Raw genomic sequence first — 19,795 nt, forward strand, 5'->3', positions numbered from 1 at the left:
TTACCAGTACTGACATGGGCTGTGTGTGAATTGGAAGTAATTTCATAGATGAGTGTGTGGAGGGAGTTGGAGGTTTTTTGTCTTTAGTAAATAGTTCACCGTTTCTGCATAATTTTTCCTTTTTAGACTATCTGTTGTGATCTCATGCCAACAGTAAGAATGGGAAGCCTCAGAAACGGGGTAAAGTTAATCTTATTGGGCGGCTACAACTGAGCACGGAGAAGAGCAAAGAAGAGGATAATGAGGGTATTGTTCAGCTGAGAATACTTCGCACTCAGGTTAGTACCTAGTGTCTGTGATTTTACTGCATGCATTTCCCTGTGAAATGTTGCATTGTAATTAATTGCTGGCTATGGAATAAAATAATGAACCCAGTACAATTAAATAACTAATCATAAAAGAGAATAAAGTTTAGTTGGATATTTTCCCCTCCATTCCTGCATTAGAGGTAGCGCCAATAAGAGGCGAATAAATGGCTTCATTCACCCAACCCCATTCTTGATTTGTAATGCACTAAAACCTTTGCCCCCTGTTCACAACCAAGCCCTGCAAGCCTTTAACCTTTCCATGGTTTCCCTTGACAGCTTTATATCCCCCGGTCCATTCCATTGGTAGTATGTAAACCCTTGTATATCACATAACTCCAGTTCACTCTCCCATGCATGTCTTTCATCTTTATGTGTGATCAGGCCCCAAACACTCAAAATCTTTTTCACTTCATCCTTCTTATTTCCAGTTTGATCTGTCCTTTTTCCTTATCCCCTCACTTTTTTTCAACCTTTCCTTACTCATTCTCTCCATCTATTCAAACCATTGCAGCACTCCCTCTTCAGATCACTCAACCTCACTACTCTTAATTTACCACACCTTTCTCTTACCTTTTTATTACATAATCAAACCACCTCACAGGACACATTGTCTTGATATATTTCATTGCCAACACTCTCATATGTAGGCCATGTCTTGCATCCATTACAACTTTATTTGGCATACTGTGCCTTTGAACAACCCATAACTTAGTTACATATTAATATAATCCCATGACCCACTTTACAGGGCCTCTGCATCTTCAAGGTTGCATTGCACTCTTGAGCAGGGAAATGATGTATTCCTTTAGAGTAAGGTCATTGATGAGATGATTGCTTTCTGTCCAGTGATGAAAAAACAGGCTCACTGAATATGACTTTTCTTTTGTAATATAACCTCTTGCAGGCAGAGTCTGGTCACACCCTAAGTTATGTATCACCTTTGCAGGCAGAGTCTGGTCACACCCATAGTTATGTATCACCTCTTGTAGGTAAAGTCTATTAACACCTTTAGGTATATACCTAGTGAATTATAGGTTTTCACCTGAAAAGTTAAGTGGCAAATATGAGTGTGAACATCATGTTGAGAGAGAAAACTGTAAGAACGTTTTGTTATTAGGTAAGTACTTACTAAGAGATGGTGACTCAAAATTTAATAATTTGATAAGAAGAATGACTAAAATTATATTTGATTAAGGTTACTGTTTAACTCAGTTCGCATAAGAAATGTCAAATATGCCGTTACAAAAATTTTTTCAATGTTACTCATTTTACAAATATGCCATCTATATGTTGATTTTCATCATTGCTTTGTAAAGATGAATTATCTATAATGGTATTTGTACCTGAATGACTGTTGGTGTTGTTACTTAAAATAATTTCATAAATCATTTATATACAGAAAGCTGTAATTGACATATCAGCATCCCATCATCTCTGCAACCAATCACAAGCCTCTTTGTAGAAACAGACAGGGCTTATTTGACATTTATGATGTGAATGGAATTTAATAGGTGCACGTGAAGACCAGATTTAACATGGACAAGACAAATGAAGGACCATGTGTAAATTCATAAGTCGGGAAAAGTCTTGTACAATTATGTCCAAATCAACAGCTCATGGAGATTTTGCTTTAGTTTCCAGTGTTGTATGTATAGGAATAGCTTATTGTATGTAGTAGACAAGTACCTAAAAGGTAGAATACTAACCATATAAATTCAGGGTATGCATATTTTATCTTTAGAGGAGTACAGTATCTTTCATACTTTGCTTTTCGTTGTAAGGTAGTATAAACTTCAGATTGAAAAATACATATGTTTTGTTTCATCAGATAAAGTAGTCCTGGTTATGAATGAAGTTGTTGAGTGTAGTATGCTTCATACAGAACATTTAGTTGGTACTAAATTTCTACATTCTTTCACAGGAGGCAATAGTAAAGATCTTGAAGATGCGGAAGAGGATCTCCAATGCACAGCTGCAGACAGAGTTAGTGGAAATGCTAAAGAATATGTTCCTACCAAGTAAAAAACTGATTAAAGAGCAGCTCGAATGGCTTATTGAACACAAGTATATGAAACGTGATGATGACAATATCAACATATTCATCTACATGGCTTAGCCACAGAATAATTGGTCATATCAAAAGAAAACCGTCTCTACATGCAACCTCATGGCACATTGTGCATCTGTAAATATATAAAGTCTCATGGCCAAATGGTTGTTGCAATGGCTGCTGCCTGCTTACTGTCTGGTGGCTGTTACTGTATAAATAAGTTTAAGATTTGTCACTTCTTATTGGCCAGATAGTTAAATGTTTCTTATATCAGCAAGCAGCCAATGTTGGGGTTCACACTTGGTAGGACTAGTACAGGCATGGGTAAGATGTGGACGCTACCACAAGCCAAGTTCATGAGTGACGTGACTTGTTGAAGCTGATCCAATGAAATTAAGGTGTTTAGGGAAACAAAGAATAATATAACAATTCACTGCCACTAATTTCCTAATTTTACACCCTTGCAAGTCACACATAAAAATAGAAGGTTGAAATTGTGTTATTCCATTATTGATTAATAGAGACAATAGGACTACGAGGGATTTGCAAGTTTTCTCAGATATACCTGAAATTTTTAATAAACATGACAGGTTTGGTTAACTGGGTCTTTAATAAAACAGGTCAGTTACGTGAAAAGTGAAAGATGCAAAGAGGTTGCTCCTAAAATAGTCTGATGCTGCAGTTGATGAACTGAATTCTGTGTATGATACTTCTAAGATCCAGTTTAAATTGAAGACAGAGAATCTGATTTTTAGTTAATCTATATATTGGTGTTTTGGGTAATATTGAAGTTGAGAATGAAACTAATTTGTTTCTTATGATTCATAGCCTCTTTTGTTTCTATCAGCTTTAATATTATTTTAGATTACTTTTTTGTAATTAGCAGTTAACATTAGTAAGAGTTACCACAACTGGTGTGAGGTGGAAAGGCTACAAAGATGTGGATCTCTGTTTTCTAGTGGATGGGTTATTGGGGATGGGGGAGGGGTTCAGTGAAAATGGCAGGCAAATACAGTGATGAGTTCCCTGCTTTGCTTAAACGTAACAGATTCTTAACTTCTTTGTTGAACCTGCCATAGGTTAGTAGCCTACTGTATTTGGGACCTAAATATGCTGAATCCCTTGCTAAGCATGTAGCATACTAGAAAACCTGTTTATAACAATTCCTTATGAATGCAGTATGCTCTGGGGCCTCATATACCCCTTAGAATTTAATAAAATGTTTGGAAGCTTTGATGACAATTTTTCAGTAAATTTGATTGATTAATTGCATGATATTTCATGGTTTTATTGGTTTCTTCAGTTGTCCTCATATTGATTTGTTGCCGTAGTATTAGAGATATTTTAGGTTCTAGCTTTTTGTTTATGAAATTAAGTGTATTTTGTTTGACTTGGAAGAAAAATTAGTTACACTGGGTGGCAATAAAAAAAGGGGGGGCTGCATGGAGAATATGCGAGATTTTCCTGTAAAGAAAATACAAAAAGGGGCTTGTGAGAAGTTTTATACAAAGTGGCTACACCCTGCCAGTGTCAAGAACCCCAACATTAAGTATCTTTTTCTCGTCTCATACCAAGAGTCACATTTCACTCTCTCATGGATTTATAGTTTTTATGATGTGTATTCTGTGACAAATGTATATAGTATGTGAAGAGTATAAAATTCTGCTGATGATACAGTGTGCTGCAGTGGTGACGAACTGGTGACTGGTGGTTTGTAGATGACTAGCTCCCATTTTTTAAAATCTGGAACTGTTTTTCCTGGCAGCATAATTACTACACTTTCTGCAGTATGATGATGTGCTGGTATTATTCATCTGCTGGTGCTTCACATTTCACTGAACAGATATTTGGAAATCAGTGTTTTAACTTCCTGCCAGAGCTGTTGTTATTTATATGCATATTGTGATGAGGTGCAAGCAAAAGTCAAAGGGATGACTTGCAACTGCTATTGAACTGTAGGCAATATGTTTTGCTAATTCACTGATTCATAGTTTATACAAATAATTTAAAACCAGAGTGACTGTGAGTGATATTTGACCATATTTAGTATATATTATAAATTGGCAGTTTATGTTATATAAGATGCAGACTCCTTGAGAGGATAGTGTGATGTACTGTCACAGTTATCTACCCAAAATTAGAGAGGAATTCCTTTATTTACTCCAAAGGCAGAGCATTGCAATGAATCCTTTTTCAACTTTTACTTCCACCAGCACTCTTGCAATGATCCGTTTGTCATATTGACATGTGATGAAAAATGTGAGCTGGCCAAGGAGTAGCCATTGTTGCATCACTGTAACATCGCCTTAATAGTGCCCTTGTGCACTGTCATTATGTACATATTATTACCATTCACTAACCTCTGAAAATGCCAACTGTCCAGAAGGCAAAATATTATGAGAACCATAGTGGTTTTTACTGGTATGTTATGTAACTATAGTAGAACAATCAGGATGGGGCAGCAGCAGCATGTATGAATATCCCTCTGTCTTTAAATGTATTCCTTTCTTGTATCCCTCTTAAAATTCATCTGAAATCATCATACCATCCCAGTGGTTTTAGCTCGACAGTGTATAATACAGCACAATACATCAGTCTATTCTAGGATGTTGTGATTTTATGTCAGAAGTCATCATTATAATGTATAATCTTAAACTGCGATTTTTTTTGTAAAAGTATTGAATTTTAGTTATTCCAGAAGTGCTCTGAATTGAAGACATGTTAAGGTACATTATGTCTGAATTTTATGCTATTTACTTTCAGAAAACCTGTTGCATTATTTTTTTGAAAAATTATGGTGTGTAGTGCAGCAGATAGAGGGGCACCTCTTATAGCTTATCTGACATACCACCAGTTCTGAATACCATAAAGCTGTATAGGGGCTTCTCGTTTAATGTATGGTGTGCATGCCTGAAAAGTTATTCCAAGAGAAACTACTTTAAACAAGGCCAACTTTACTGTAAATTTAATATCATAGAAAAAGGATATGTTCCTGACGAATATTTCTGGACATTTGTACATATGCTGTTGTGTGCTACTCAAGTATAATTCATTGAAGATTATTATCGTATGTTAAGTTAAAGTACTTTACTTACCAGCTAATATTATATTGCATTAATACATTCAGTTTTATGTCAAGATTGGTGGACTTTTTTCCATATTTGTTTGTCACCATCATAACTACTGGATGTTGGGCACTTTTCACTCATTATAGCAGGGTTTTGGTACACTTTTAAATAAGAAAATCTCTGATAGCTCAAACACATCATTTGGCAGAAAAGTGCTGCATTAATGTGTCACTTGTATGTTGACATTTTATCCATATAGCATGATCAGACAAACTCCATGCACATGCCATAGGTTTTACCAGTATGTAGTTTCAAATCTAAAGTTCAGCATTTTAATGCATGTTTACAATAAGTACATGCTTATTAATCTCTAAATTCTATAAACTGCTGAAAATTGTGTGGTGTTTGTTAACATTAATTGTAATAAAGTAATGAATGTGATTTTATGAAAATTTTGTGCAATGGTTGTACAACAATTTGTTTCTGTATAATAACTTACAACAGGTCTGGAGAGTGAGATAAGCAGATTCATCCTATTGCTGTCATATTATGGTATTTCATTGGCAGCATTATCAATTTATTAATTTTATGACATGTAAAATTGAATTATATAGAATACGGACACATTAAACAAGTAGCCCCTGTACATTCAAATAGAAATTTGTTAAGAGACAGAGCAAAACTTGAACTTGTGTGCTCATTCATACTTATCTTCTGGAACTTTGGGCACTATTGAAAGATTATGCAATCTCTGTAAGCCTTGCTTTTACTGTTAGTGTCCTAAGCATAGCTTAAAACACTCTAATTCTGTTTTGAAGTGAAAACCAGCCAAAAGAATTTTTTTTTTTAATATTTTGTTAATGATTCTTTTTCTGTAACATACTAGGTCTCCTAAATTCACGGCGTTCAAACTGATGTACTGCAATTACTGTCCCTTTCCATTCCTTTTTAACTGGGTCCCTTCCTCTTACTGTTTTCATGGTGTGTCTGGATTAGTTCAACCAATTTTATATTTTAGTGTAGCAGCATTTCTTGTAACACAAATATTTGTTCCATTGCCAATCAAGCTAAATCAGTATCTAGAACTGTATATCATATATTTCAGGTGCTTTTGTTGGATTTCCAAGGCTTGAGTTGTGCTGAGACATAGTGACCCAGACTCCTATAAAATTTGTTATGGTTTGCACTGCTAATCTTTATATGATTCATATTTTCTTAAATTGTGTATTATAATTAAATTGCATAGTTTGTACTGAATACAGACTGAATTTTTCATAAATGTGAGGCTTACTAATAGCATTATTTGTAAAATAATAATTGACAAATTCTATATATTTTTTAAACTTCGAATTATTTCAGCCAGTCACGCCATCAGCATGCTAAACCACAAGCTTAATGTTCAGATTGCTTATGTCGTTAAAATCATTTATATATCAGGAATGCCTTTAACTTTGAAAAGTTTAAATAATAATTGCCACTAATGACTAGCTGATCATTTTAAATAAACAGCCCATTTTATAAATAAAAGATGGTTTATTGATGGTAAATGAATTACTAAACTTTGCTCTTGGAATTGCTGTCTTAATTTAAGTGCAGTTTATGCTTGTATATGGTAACTAGTACATCTGGTCTTACCTGAACACTCAATCTCAGCATATTTTGATGTCTTTTGAAATTGTATGACTGGTTCTTTATATGATGATTAAAACAGCTTAGTATTGTGAAAAGCCATGGCACACCTTTTCGGTCTGTGTTAGTGATATTATTGCACATCATCTCATCCATCTCTGACACATTAAGGTATTATTTTGCAAGTGTTTTTAAAGCATTGTTTGTGAATTTGAGCTAAATGCACTAAACCGTGCATCAGAACACCCAGAGCTGTAATTTTCTGCAAGGGTGCAACTCCATGACTTTAGTGAAAGATTTCATATGTAGTGCCTTCCTTTTATTTAGATTAAATATTAAAGGTTGTCTCATACTGTAATCTCTACTTAGATCAGTTCTCAACCGTGTTTGGAAAATTTGCTGTGGCATTACTGGCTCCTCCTTTCTTATGGGCTAAGCAGTAAATCATGAATTGTAAGTTTTATCACTTGAAACTGTATTTTCTTGAGAATTATGAAATAACTTTAATGGTAGAATACAAGCAAATCAAATATGGAATCATATAATATATAAATGTGAGTGAATGTTTGAACCTGAGAATGCTTATGTGCTTTTATTGGCTGGCTCATACCTGCAACATTTTGTATTCCAGCAAGGGAGCATAGGCAATCATTACCAATCCAGTATGAACCTGAACCATAAGTCATTATAGTTTTGAAAATTTCTATACCTGATCTTGTAATAAGGCATTCTACCAAAAAACCGATATAACAATTATTTCTTCTGTGAATTTCTGGAGTCAAGAGAACACATAAAAGTAAAAACATAGCATTTGCTGAACATTGGTGAAAGTAGTTTTATGGTGGGTATACTGCACCAAGAAATATCAAATACTTTTGTGTAATATAAAAACAATTGTAAAACTTTCACTATAGCATTGACCCAATACTAAAGGTACCCTGGATGAATAGATTTCACCATTTGCAAGTAATTACTGAATTCATTCAAGGAATGAACAAATGAGAAAAAGTTAAATGTAACATAAGGGTATAACACTCCTGCCAGACCACAAACTTGTTCCTCTAAAGTCTTGTGTTGTTTCTGCTGTTCCCATCTTGTTGTATGCTGTGATGTTATTTTAAATATATGATTAATTCATTACAAATGTGTACATGCAATATACCAATATTTTTTTCATGCTTGTTGGCATTTGTTTGTAAGGTTTAGCCAGGAAGAGACAAAATGGTCTCGCTAACTCACATCCAACCTCTCGCCTGAACATGCAAGAGGGTAAAAAGTATGCATGGGATAGAGTAAATTGGACTGATGTGCTGTGAATGGACTGGACCACAAAGTTATGAGGCAGCTGGAGGAAATTACAGAAGGTTATAGAGCCTAGTTGTGAATAGGGGGCTTGTGGTTTCTGTGCAATGAACATAACAGAATGGATGTGAGTAAATAAGGCCTTTCTTGATCAATTCCTGGTGCTACCTTGCCAACATGAAAAATGGTGAAAAAATATGAAAATTTTTCTCTTCATACTAGATCACCATTTCCTGCATTTGCAAAGTTGCGCCAGGAACAAAGAAAGGCCACATTTACTCGCATCCATTCTCAAGCTGTCACATGCAATGTGTAACACATGCCAAGTCAAGGTGGCTTTAAGAAGAAGGCAGAGGGACTGTGAGAAACAGCTTTTCCATTAGTGGCACCTTCCACTTAATCCCCTGCATCATGACAAGTCCTTTTAAAAGAAATATAATTGCCTGCAACAAATACAATGTCATATAATGAAAATATAATTTACATATGAACTGAAATAATTGTCATTACATCTTTCCCCAAAACAAAAAAATAAAACCAAATAAACTAAACATTACTTATAGTTATGCAAAGTACAAAGATTACTTTTACATCATACATACATAGATCTTACCTCTTAGGGGATTCTGTTAGTCTACATCTAGATGTTCTAATCTCACTGCACTAATGCTTACTCCTCTGTGGTGTACCTTCAGCCCAAATGACTTAAAGCATCAGCTATATGCATGCCCTTCCTTTTCTTATAATGTACCTCTAAGGAATATTCCTAGTCTATAAAGCATTCTTTGTAACCTAGGAGGATCAGACAACAAATACTTCTTGAAAATACTCTCTAAGGGTATATGATCAGTTTCTACAACTTTACTTCTCCTATACAGATAAGGAATTTTTCAGCTCCCAAAAACAATGGCCAAAAATCTCCTTTTCAATTTGCTCTAAGTTTTAGTCAGGGACTTGGAAGCATATGCAACAGGGTGATCTTTCTGAAGAATACAAACCCCTAAGGCATACCCTGAGGCATCAACAGTTAAAGTTACAGGCTTAGATACATCATAATACCCAAAATTGGGGCTTCCGACTATTTGCTTAAGTTTCAGAAAACATGTCTATCCCTTATATATACAGACATGTTGAGTATATAAGTGATGCTGCAAAGGCTTTACTGTACCTTAATTACCCGATTAAACTGGGAAATGAGTACTGGTGATAGACATATAAATATATAAAACCTGGAATCAAACGGCTTCTATCTTCAAGTATATGCAAAAAAGAAACAAAAATTATTAATGGAAGGACACACAGATGAAGGATATATTCCCCCATACAATAGCTATATAAGATCTGACATAATATGGTAATGATTGCAACAAGAAACAGCGCAATGCTTTCATACAAATACATGAGAAATACAACTCTACTAAATGAAGAATTTACACAACTGAATTTTCTGGGAGGTGGCTAAGGAATGGAGAAATACAGTAAATGTGCATAGAGTAATCTGAGGAAACTGAAGAACTATCTTGGTGTTTGAAGAAATAGAAGATGGAGTGGTGAGCATGTAGAAAATATGGCCAAACAATGAGAAGTGTTCTCAGCTAAAGGTGAATGGAAGTGAGTAAAGGATGACTCATGTGACATAAGGGGTGACAAAAAGTAATATGACTTTAACAGCCTCCCAACTACTCAGAAATGTATAATGGTTAATAATACAATAAACAGACTACAAGAAAGCAGAATATAAACTTATTACATTAAACATATGAAACTAACATCCATTCAGTTTTATAATCTATTCAAATATAAATATACTTTCTAAGTAGTTTTAAAACTTAGAAATGTATACATATATCAACAAAAAACAGACTGGTCTTAATCTACTAACAATTTCTTTTATTAATATCCTTCACTACCTACTTTCTTCTTTAACTCTTAGGGTGACAGTTTGGCTCTTCCTTGCACTTGGTCTTTTTATTCTTTTCTCCAAATCTTCCAGTACCATATTTCGTTCTTGTCTCTCTGCCCTTCTACGTTTCTTCAAATACTTCTGTCTTTTTTTCTCTTCCAAGTCAGGATCTCTACACAAATAAAGAGTCTGGTTAAGAGAGTAGAAGAGGTTGTTAAATGGTTTGAGCACATGGAGAGAATGAAAGAGGAAAGGGGGCCAAAGAGGATATATGTGCCAGAAGTGGAGGGAACAAGGAGAAGCGGAAGACCAAATTGGAGGTGGAAAGATGGAATGAAAAAAATTTTGAACAATCAAGGCCTGCACATGCCTCGCAACTATATAATATTGTTGGAACTACTATTCCTTCAAACATGCCCATTTTAGCTCTTTGAGATAACGTTCTCTCTTTTCACACTTTCTTCATTCCTCCCAGAACCTTCGCCCCCTACCCTAACCCTGTGATTCAACTCGCTTTCATATCTCTGTTCACTGCTAAGTCCACCCCAAGATATCTAAAACATTTCCCTTCCTCCAATTTTTCTCCAATCAAACTTACATCCCAATTTATTTGTCCCTCATCCCTACCGAACTTAACAACCTTGCTCTTATTCACATTTACTCTCAACTTTCTCCTTTCACATGCTTTTCCAAACTCGGTTACCAACTTCTGCAGTTTCTCGCTTGAATCAGCCACCAGTGCTGTATCATTGGCGAACAACAACTGACTTACTTCCCAGGCCCCTCATCTCCAACAGACTGCATACTTGCCCCTATCCCCAAAACGTGCATTTACCTCCCTAACCATCCAATCCACAAACTTATGCCTTGTCCAGGTCTAAAAATACTACATACAAAACAATTTGTTTTTCGAAGTATTTCTCACATACATTCTTTAAAGCAAACACCTGATCCACACATCCCCTACCATTTCCAAAACCACACTGCTCTTCCCCAAACTGATGCTCTGTACATGCCTTCACCTTCTCAATCAATACCTTCCCATATAATTTCTCAGGAACAATCAACAGACTTATGCCTCTGTAGTTTGAATACTCACTTTTATCCCGTTTGCCTTTGTACAATGGCATCATGCATGCATTCCTCAGGCACTTCATGATGATCCATACATACACTGAATATCCTTACCATTGGATCAACATCACAGTTGCCCCCTTTCTTAATAAATGCAACTGCAATACCATCCAAACCTGCCACCTTGCCAGATTTCATCTACTGCAAAGCTTTCACTAATCTCTTCTCTCTTAACCCAGTCGCCCCCTTTCTTAAGTTCAACTGCAATACCATCCAAACCTGCCAACTTGCCAGATTTCATCAACTGCAAAGCTTTCACTAATCTCTTCTCTCTTAACCAAACCATTCTCCCTGACCCTCTCACTTTGCACACTACCCCAACCAAAACACCTTACATCTGCCACTCTATCATCAAACACATTCAACAAACCTTCAAAATACTCCATCTCACTTCATCACTACCAGTTATTCCTTCCCACCTGGCCCCTTCACTGATGTTCCATTTGTTCTCGTCTTACGAATGTTATTCACCTCCTTCCAAAATATCTTTTTATTCTCCCAAAAGTTTAATGATACTCTCTCCCCCCAGCTCTCATTTGCCCTCTTTTTCAACCCTTGCACCTTCCTCTTGGCCTCCTGCTGCTTTCTTTTATACATCTCCCATTCATTTGCACTCCTTCCATCTAAGTATAGTCCAAATGCCAGACACGAACACCACCATCCAGTAATGCTTATTTACCAACGGCGTCTTTGCTACGTCTCCTTACCTCCGGCTGCTTTCTTTTATACATCTCCCAGTCATTTGCACTCCTTCCATCTAAGTATTGTCCAAATGCCAGACTCGAACACCACCATCCAGTAATGCTTATTTATCAATGGCGTCTTAGCTACGTCTCTTCCTTTTATATATCAACTGACTGTTCTACGTCTTCTATCTCATTCTTGTATCTCCCCTGATGATGTGATCATTTCACAAAAGTGCATTTAAAAACGTGTTTCATTTTCCTTGTGGTTTTATGCATATACTAAATCACGTGCACCACCTGGGAAATGAGTCAGTTTTTGTTCGCTTATGATACAGCTATGGTGGCTGATTCAAGTGAGAAACTGCAGAGGTTGGTGACTGAGTTTGGTAAAGTGTGTGAAAGAAGAAAGCTGAGAGTAAATGTGAATAAGAGCAAGGTTATTAGGTACAGTAGGGTTGAGGGACAAGTCAACTGGGAGTTAAGTATGAATGGAGAGAAACTGGAGGAAGTGAAGTGTTTTAGATATCTGAGAGTGGATTTGGCAGTGGATGGAACCATGGAAGAGGAAGTGAATCATAGGGTGGAGGAGGGGGCGGAAGTTCTGGGAGCATTGAAAAATGTGTAGAAGTCGAAAACGTCATCTTGGAAAGCATAAATGGGTATGTTTGAAGGAATAGTGGTTCCAACAGTGTTATATGGTTGCACGGCGTGGGCTATAGATAGAGTTGTGGGGAGGAGGGTGGATGTGCTGGAAATGAGATGTTTGAGGACAATATGTGGGGTGAGGTGGATTGATCAAGTAAGTAATGAAAGGGTAAGAGTGATGTGTGGTAATAAAAAGAGTGTGGTTGAGAGAGCAGAAGAGTGTGTTTTGAAATGGTTTGGTCACATGGAGAGAATGAGTGAGGAATAATTGACTAAGAGGATATATGTGTCAAAGGTGGAGGGAATGAGAAGTGGGAGACCAAATTGGAGGTGGAAACATGGAGTGAAAAAGATTTTGAGTGATCGGGGCCTGAACATGCAGGAGGGTGAAAGGAGTGCAAGGAATAGAGTGAATTGGAACAATGTGGTATATTGGGGTTGGAACGATGTGGTATATTGGGGTTGACATGCTGTCAATGGATTGAACCAGGGCATGTGAGCGTCTGGGGTAAAACATGGAAAGTTTTGTGGAGCCTGGATGTGGAAAGGGAGCTGTGGTTTCGGTGCAGTATACATGACAGCTAGAGATTGAGTGTGAACAAATGTGGCCCTTGTCTTTTCCTAGCGCTAATTCACGCACATCAGGAGGGGGTTGTCATTTCATATGTGGCGGGGTGGCGACGGGAATTAGTAAGGGCAGACAGTATGAATTATGTACATGTGTATATATGTATTGACCAAGAGGATATATGTGTCAGAGGTGGAGGGAACGAGAAGTGGGAGACCAAACTGGAGGTAGAAAGATGGAGTGAAAAAGATTTTAAGTGATTGGGGCCTGAACATGCAGGAGGGTGAAAGGCGTGCAAGGAATAGAGTGAATTGGAATGATGTGGTATTACCGGGGTCGACGTGCTGTCAATGGATTGAACCAGGGCATGTGAAGCATCTGGGGTAAACCATGGAAAGTTCTGTGGGGCCTGGATGTGGAAAGGGAGCTGTGGTTTCGGTGCATTATTATATGACAGCTAGAGACTGAGTGTGAACGAATGTGGCCTTTGTTGTCTTTTCCTAGCGCTACCTCGTGCACATGAGGGGGGAGGGGGTTGTTATTTCATGTGTGGCGGGGTGGCGATGGGAAAGAATAAAGGCAGACAGTATGAATTATGTACATGTGTATATATGTATATGTCTGGGTGTGTATATATATGTATACGTTGAGATGTATAAGTATGTATATTTGCGTGTGTGGACATATGTGTATGTGGGTGGGTTGGGCCATTCTTTCATCTGTTTCCTTGCGCTATCTCGCTAACACGAGACAGCGACAAAGCAAAATAAATAAATAAATAAATATATATTTTTTTTTCATTTTGCTTTGTTGCTGTCTCCCACGTTAGCAAGGTAGTGCAAGGAAACAGATGAAAGAATGGCCCAACCAACCCACATACACATGCATGTACATACAAGTCCAAACACACAAATATACATACCTATACATCTCAACGTATACATATATATACACACACAGACATATACATATATACACATGTACATAATTCATACTGTCTGCCTTTATTCATTCCCATCGCCACCCCGCCACACATGAAAGAACAACACCCTCCCCCCTCATGTGCGCGAGGTAGCGCTAGAAAGACAACAAAAGCCCCATTTGTTCACACTCAGTTTCTAGCTGTCATGTAATAATGCACCAAAACCACAGCTCCCTTTCCACATCCAGGCCCCACAGAACTTTCCATGGTTTACCCCAGACATTTCACATGCCCTGGTTCAATCCACTGACAGCACATTGACCCTGGTATACCACATCATTCCAATTCACTCTATTCCTTGCACGCCTTTCACCCTCCTGCATGTTCAGGCCCCGATCACTCAAAATCTTTTTCACTCCATCTTTCCACCTCCTCGTTCCCTCCACCTCTGATGCATATATCCTCTTGGTCAATCTTTCCTAATGTTGAAATGTATAGGTATGTATATGTGCGTGTGTGGACATGTATGTATATACATGTGTATATGAGTGGGTTGGGCATTCTTTGGTCTGTTTCCTTGTGCTACCTTGCTAACGTGGGAGACAGCGACAAAGCAAAATAAATAAATGAATAAATAAATATATTTTTTTTTTCATACATATTCACCTTATCCCGCTTTAGAGAGGTAGCATTAATAACAGAGGAGTAAGCCTTAGATGGAATATCCTCACTTGGCCTACCTCTCTATTTCTTCTTTTGGAAAATTGAAATGGGAAGGGAGGATTTCCAGCCACCAGCTCCCTCTCCTTTTAGTTGCCTTCTACGACACACAGGGAATACATGGGAAGTATTCTTTCTCCCCTATCCCCAAGGACATATATATATATATATATATATATATATATATATATATATATATATATATATATATATATATATATATATATATACTTTTGGTACCTGTTTCCTGATTTCCATATTACCAAGTTAGTACCAGGAACCTACACTCTCTGTCATGAATAATGAATCAAAACTGGCTCCCCCTATCTACAACTAGGCCTGACAGATCTTCCCTTGGTTTCTCTTGACTGCTTTATATGGTGTGGTTCGGCTCAATGACAACTTGTAACCCCTTTTACTAAAAACCCTATTTACTACATTACTCCGATTTTCTGTTTCTGTTGTGTGAGGTTTGTCTGCAATGTGGCAGTAAGGTGAACTCACCTTCCTGCCCGATGAACACCTACAGAGCACCTAGAAAACTCACAAAGCTATGCATGTCCATAGGGCACATCCATAGGTAAAGGAATATATGTTGTATGTCTGTGTGAAGAGAGTAAAGGGCAATCTAGGAGTAAGTGTTCACCATCTTCAGTATGGATGTTTTATCTTGAACATAAGTAATATAGCAATATGTTGAAACAGTGGTGGTAAAGTTGCAAAGGATTGGTGGTGCCCAGAATGCATATGAAAAAGTGTAACTCACACATGTCTGGGAAGTGTAGTTTTAGATGGGTATATGTTTGGTGGGGTGATGTTTAAGAGGGCCGGGAGAGCTACTGACTATTGCTTATCAGGTCATTTCAGTGTAAATGTGTTTTATCAGTGTTGTGTTTGCTGGGGATGGGGGGAACCTGTAAATACAAGGCAATGAAGTGTAAGGCAGGGGTAAGCATATATTCCTACTTACAGGATTGCAGTTAGTTATGGAATGGTTTAAATGAGAAATGCTTTGTGCTGTTGCAAAGAAATGAGTGTCAAAGATATTGAGGTTCAACTGTACTGGGAGAATCTGTTTCATTATTTAGGGTGCTGAGTGCTCTGTTTTAAGGTTTGCAATTTTGTTATATCTGTTTTTTTAAAAGGGTGAAGCAGATGGTCTGTTTGTACAGGATACTGATGGATTCTTTTCTTCCAAATCTGGTACTCGTACGTATTAGTATGTTGCCTTTGTGTTGTTGACTGTGGCGTGGGGAGTGAATCTCTCATTTGTCATTTGCAATGCCTAAAATAGTTAAGAATTTTGTTAAATGAAAGTGTTGGGTCATTCTCTTACCATCACAAACCTTTTTAAACAAGCAATATATTCCACACAACTTTTTTACAATCCTCATTTGATTTTCAGAGAGCCTTAATACTTTTCCCAAGCAAGCACAACATATTTTACATACTGCTTATATAAATTCTCATATTACATATGTATGCCACAATGCTAATGTACTACATTTCCCCCAACTCTATTGCCCGAACACGTCTGTTCCTGCAGATATATATAATTTCTTACATTAATCTTAAATATTCCCACACTAGCAATAAATTTCTTACTAACTTAGCTTATATCTCACTTTCCTATGTAAAAAGGTTTTCACATTACCCAAACTATTTTTTACAACAGCCTCACAATATGCTTCTCTTACTATCCATATAACAATTATTTAGCAGGTTGTCAATATTGTTTCTAACTATTTAAAACTTGACTGCCTTTAGGTTATTCTTTAAAGAAAACACCTGCACCCAGAACTTTTCCAGCTCTTACCTCCCCTCTAATATAAGTCGTTTACGCTTGTTGATATTTCGCTTCTCATCAAAATCAGTCTCATCCAACTTGATCTCCTGTTCCCGTCGTGTTACATTAACCTGCTTCATGATCTTCTGCACCATTACCTCATCCACCTGTAAATCCAATATCATCTTAACATTCCCCTGCAGACACATTAAAAGATGCTGATGGATTTTTAACAGCCTTGAGGACAACCTCAGTTGCCATACCATTACAGAGATGCAAAATTCTTGTAATCAGATGAAAATGTTTACAAGGTTTTCAAAATTCATTCAATACTTGGATGGTAGCATTACTGTTTTAGTCCCACTTACCAAACACCTGAATTTTGTATGGCCCAATGCTTCAAGAATACCATAACCAAGTCAACATTGGGTTGAAATAAGGCAGGAAGGCAAACTCTATAAAGTATGACAGTGATTTTCTAAATTTTGCCTAGTTTAATGAAGGCGTGAGGCTTGCCCCCCTTATGATTCACACAATGGAAAAGAGGCAAATAACTGACAAGTCATTTTCAAGTCAACTGACTCATCAGCAACTTGAAGAGTCAATTATACCTCCTTCAACCACTTATCAAGACTGTAACGATAATGTAAGTCATATAAGATCCAATATCAGCATAAAATTTTAAATGTTTCTGAAATTCTGAAGTCTAATGTGGCAGTATCATAACCAACGAGGTAGGTGGTGCTACTGTGGAAAGTAAAGAAGCTCGGAATTAGGAAAAGTATTGTGTTTAAGCAACACGAGGGGTACTCTAGTTTTACTGGAGTAGCCAATTCTCACCCCGCCTTCTCATTGTGACCTCCTCAGTACAGCCCGTAGGAGTGGAACAAAAGGGGGATGCACTGCCCAATTACATCAGGGCAATAGTTTTAGATTTGGACAAACACTCGAGATGTACTGTTACTTTTAGTTTTGATAATTTTAGAGCCTCGATGCCTCTGGAAATAATGCACTGGAGATGCCCTCTGCCAGTGACCTGTCATGGGTGGGTGAGGAACAAAAGGCTAAGAAGTGGCACTGAAGTCTACCAGTTATGCTGAGTTAAAAGGAACAAGCAATTAAGGATGAAGGTGCTGAATGTGAATGGGATGACTTGGGAGAATAAATGGAGGGAGATTGTGGAGAGGCTTAAAAGTTATAGCATAGATGTGCTAGGGATTGGAGAACCCATATCCTCATGCAGGGTGTCTGGAATGAAAATGAAAATGATAAATGGAAGATATGGGAGGGCATGGAAGGAGGTGTGGTATGAATGGGAATGCAAGAAAATTATCAGGGAAGAGGGAAGGAAGGATGTGCAATTCTGCTATCACCAAGAGTATAGGAGGGTGTCACCGAGAATGGATAGAATGGATCAAGAAAAGTGTGGGTGAAAGGAAAGACTGGGATTGTGAATATGAAGTGTATGAGGTAAAGATGAAATGAAGCTTTTCCGGAGGAATTTGAATGACTACAAACAAATTTGAGAATGAGAAAAACATGGTTGTATTGGGATATGTATGCGAAAATGGGATGTGATGGTATTGGTGAGATAGGTGGTAAATGGGGGAATGCCTAGAGTAAATGAGAATGGAGCTATCCTGTGGATATTTGAGCTGAGAGGGGTTTAAATTCCTTGCAAACATCTTTTTTCAGCACAAGATGATCTACAGATATACATGATTGACGAATGTTGGAAGAGAAGAGCAAAGGGCTTTGATTAACTGTGGCAGTGATTGAAAGATTGAGAGAGGCTGTGCTGGATGCTAGAGTCATGAGAGCATTCTTTGGAGACATCATTTCTCAGTTGTTGTGGGGATGAGGATCAGGGAGAAGTGGAAGTATAGTGCAAGGAAGAATGGAGAGGAAAAAGTGTTGGCAAGCGAGAAGATGAATCTGGAAAAATACAGGAAGGAGTATGAAAGGAAGTTAACTGAAAGCTTAGATGAATGTGCAGTGAATGCAGGAATGCGGTCATGAGAGCATTCTTTGGAGACATCATTTCTCAGTTGTTGTGGGGATGAGGATCAGGGAGAAGTGGAAGTATAGTGCAAGGAAGAATGGAGAGGAAAAAGTGTTGGCAAGCGAGAAGATGAATCTGGAAAAATACAGGAAGGAGTATGAAAGGAAGTTAACTGAAAGCTTAGATGAATGTGCAGTGAATGCAGGAATGCGGTCATGTGCAAATGAGATGTTTAAAATGTTTTGAGAAATATCAGTACAGGTTGTAGAATCAGTAGTTGTATACAAGGTATTGAGATACAGGAATAAAAAGGGCAATGCACAGTGGAAAGAAGAAATTACAAATGCTGTGGAGGAGAAGAAAAAGGCATATAGCAGATTGCTCAATAGGAATGTACCAGTGGACATTCAGAAAATAGGAGTGAAGAATACAAAATATATAAGCAGAATGTTAAGAAGCTGATAGAGGAAAGCAAAAAAAAAAAGAGTAGATGAAGATTTTGAAGAAAGTTAAGAGAAAAGTTTCAGGGTAATAAGAAACAATACTGGAAGGAGGTAAAGAAGGAAAGAGTGGAAATGTTAATGTAAGAAGTAAGGAAGGGGAACTGCTGAATCAAAAAGAGGAAGTGAAAGGAAGACGGAAAGAGTCTTTTGAAAAACTGATGAATGTAGAAAAGGGGGAGGCAGCTGTTGTTCCATGCATGGGTACAGAGGAAGGAAGGAAGAGAATACAAGTGCAGGGGCCTATAGCAAAGAGGAAGGTAAGAAGGGCAATAATGAGGCAGAAAGTAGGAAATGCACCTGGAGTGGGTGGGATTCATCTTATATGTAACTTAACATGGAAAGAGAAGGTTATGCCTGAGGAATGAGTGAAAGCTATCATTCTTCCTTATTCAAAGGAAAAGGTGGGAAGGATGTATGTAACAATTATATGGGAATAAGTCTGTTAAGTATAACTGGAAAAGTGTAGGCAAGAATTTGAAGTGACAGTCTTCCTTTATTCAAAGGAAAAGGTGCGTAGGATGTATGTAGTAATTACAGGGGAATAAGTCTTCTTAAGTATACCAGGAAAA

At 37.4% G+C, this 19,795-nt stretch overlaps 2 protein-coding genes across 2 annotated transcripts in view; one reads left to right on the forward strand and one right to left on the reverse strand.

The window, feature by feature from the left end:
- Positions 1-8,199, forward strand: part of Cul5 (cullin 5) — a 110,401-nt gene extending 102,202 nt beyond the window's left edge. Inside the window, exons 16-17 of the mRNA XM_071667734.1 lie at positions 155-278; positions 2,230-8,199. Of these exons, the coding sequence (XP_071523835.1) occupies positions 155-278; positions 2,230-2,424 (319 nt within the window). The 3' untranslated portion in view covers positions 2,425-8,199. The remainder of the gene's footprint in view (positions 1-154; positions 279-2,229) is intronic.
- Dbp45A (putative ATP-dependent RNA helicase Dbp45A) overlaps positions 1-19,795 on the reverse strand; it is a 56,605-nt gene that overhangs the window by 2,886 nt on the left and 33,924 nt on the right. The window contains exons 8-9 of the mRNA XM_071667735.1: positions 16,752-16,888; positions 10,272-10,432 (exon numbers count right to left, since the gene is read on the reverse strand). Of these exons, the coding sequence (XP_071523836.1) occupies positions 10,272-10,432; positions 16,752-16,888 (298 nt within the window). The remainder of the gene's footprint in view (positions 1-10,271; positions 10,433-16,751; positions 16,889-19,795) is intronic.

The sequence above is a fragment of the Panulirus ornatus genome, chromosome 12, assembly GCF_036320965.1.
Source record: "Panulirus ornatus isolate Po-2019 chromosome 12, ASM3632096v1, whole genome shotgun sequence".
Classification (NCBI taxonomy): domain Eukaryota; kingdom Metazoa; phylum Arthropoda; class Malacostraca; order Decapoda; family Palinuridae; genus Panulirus; species Panulirus ornatus.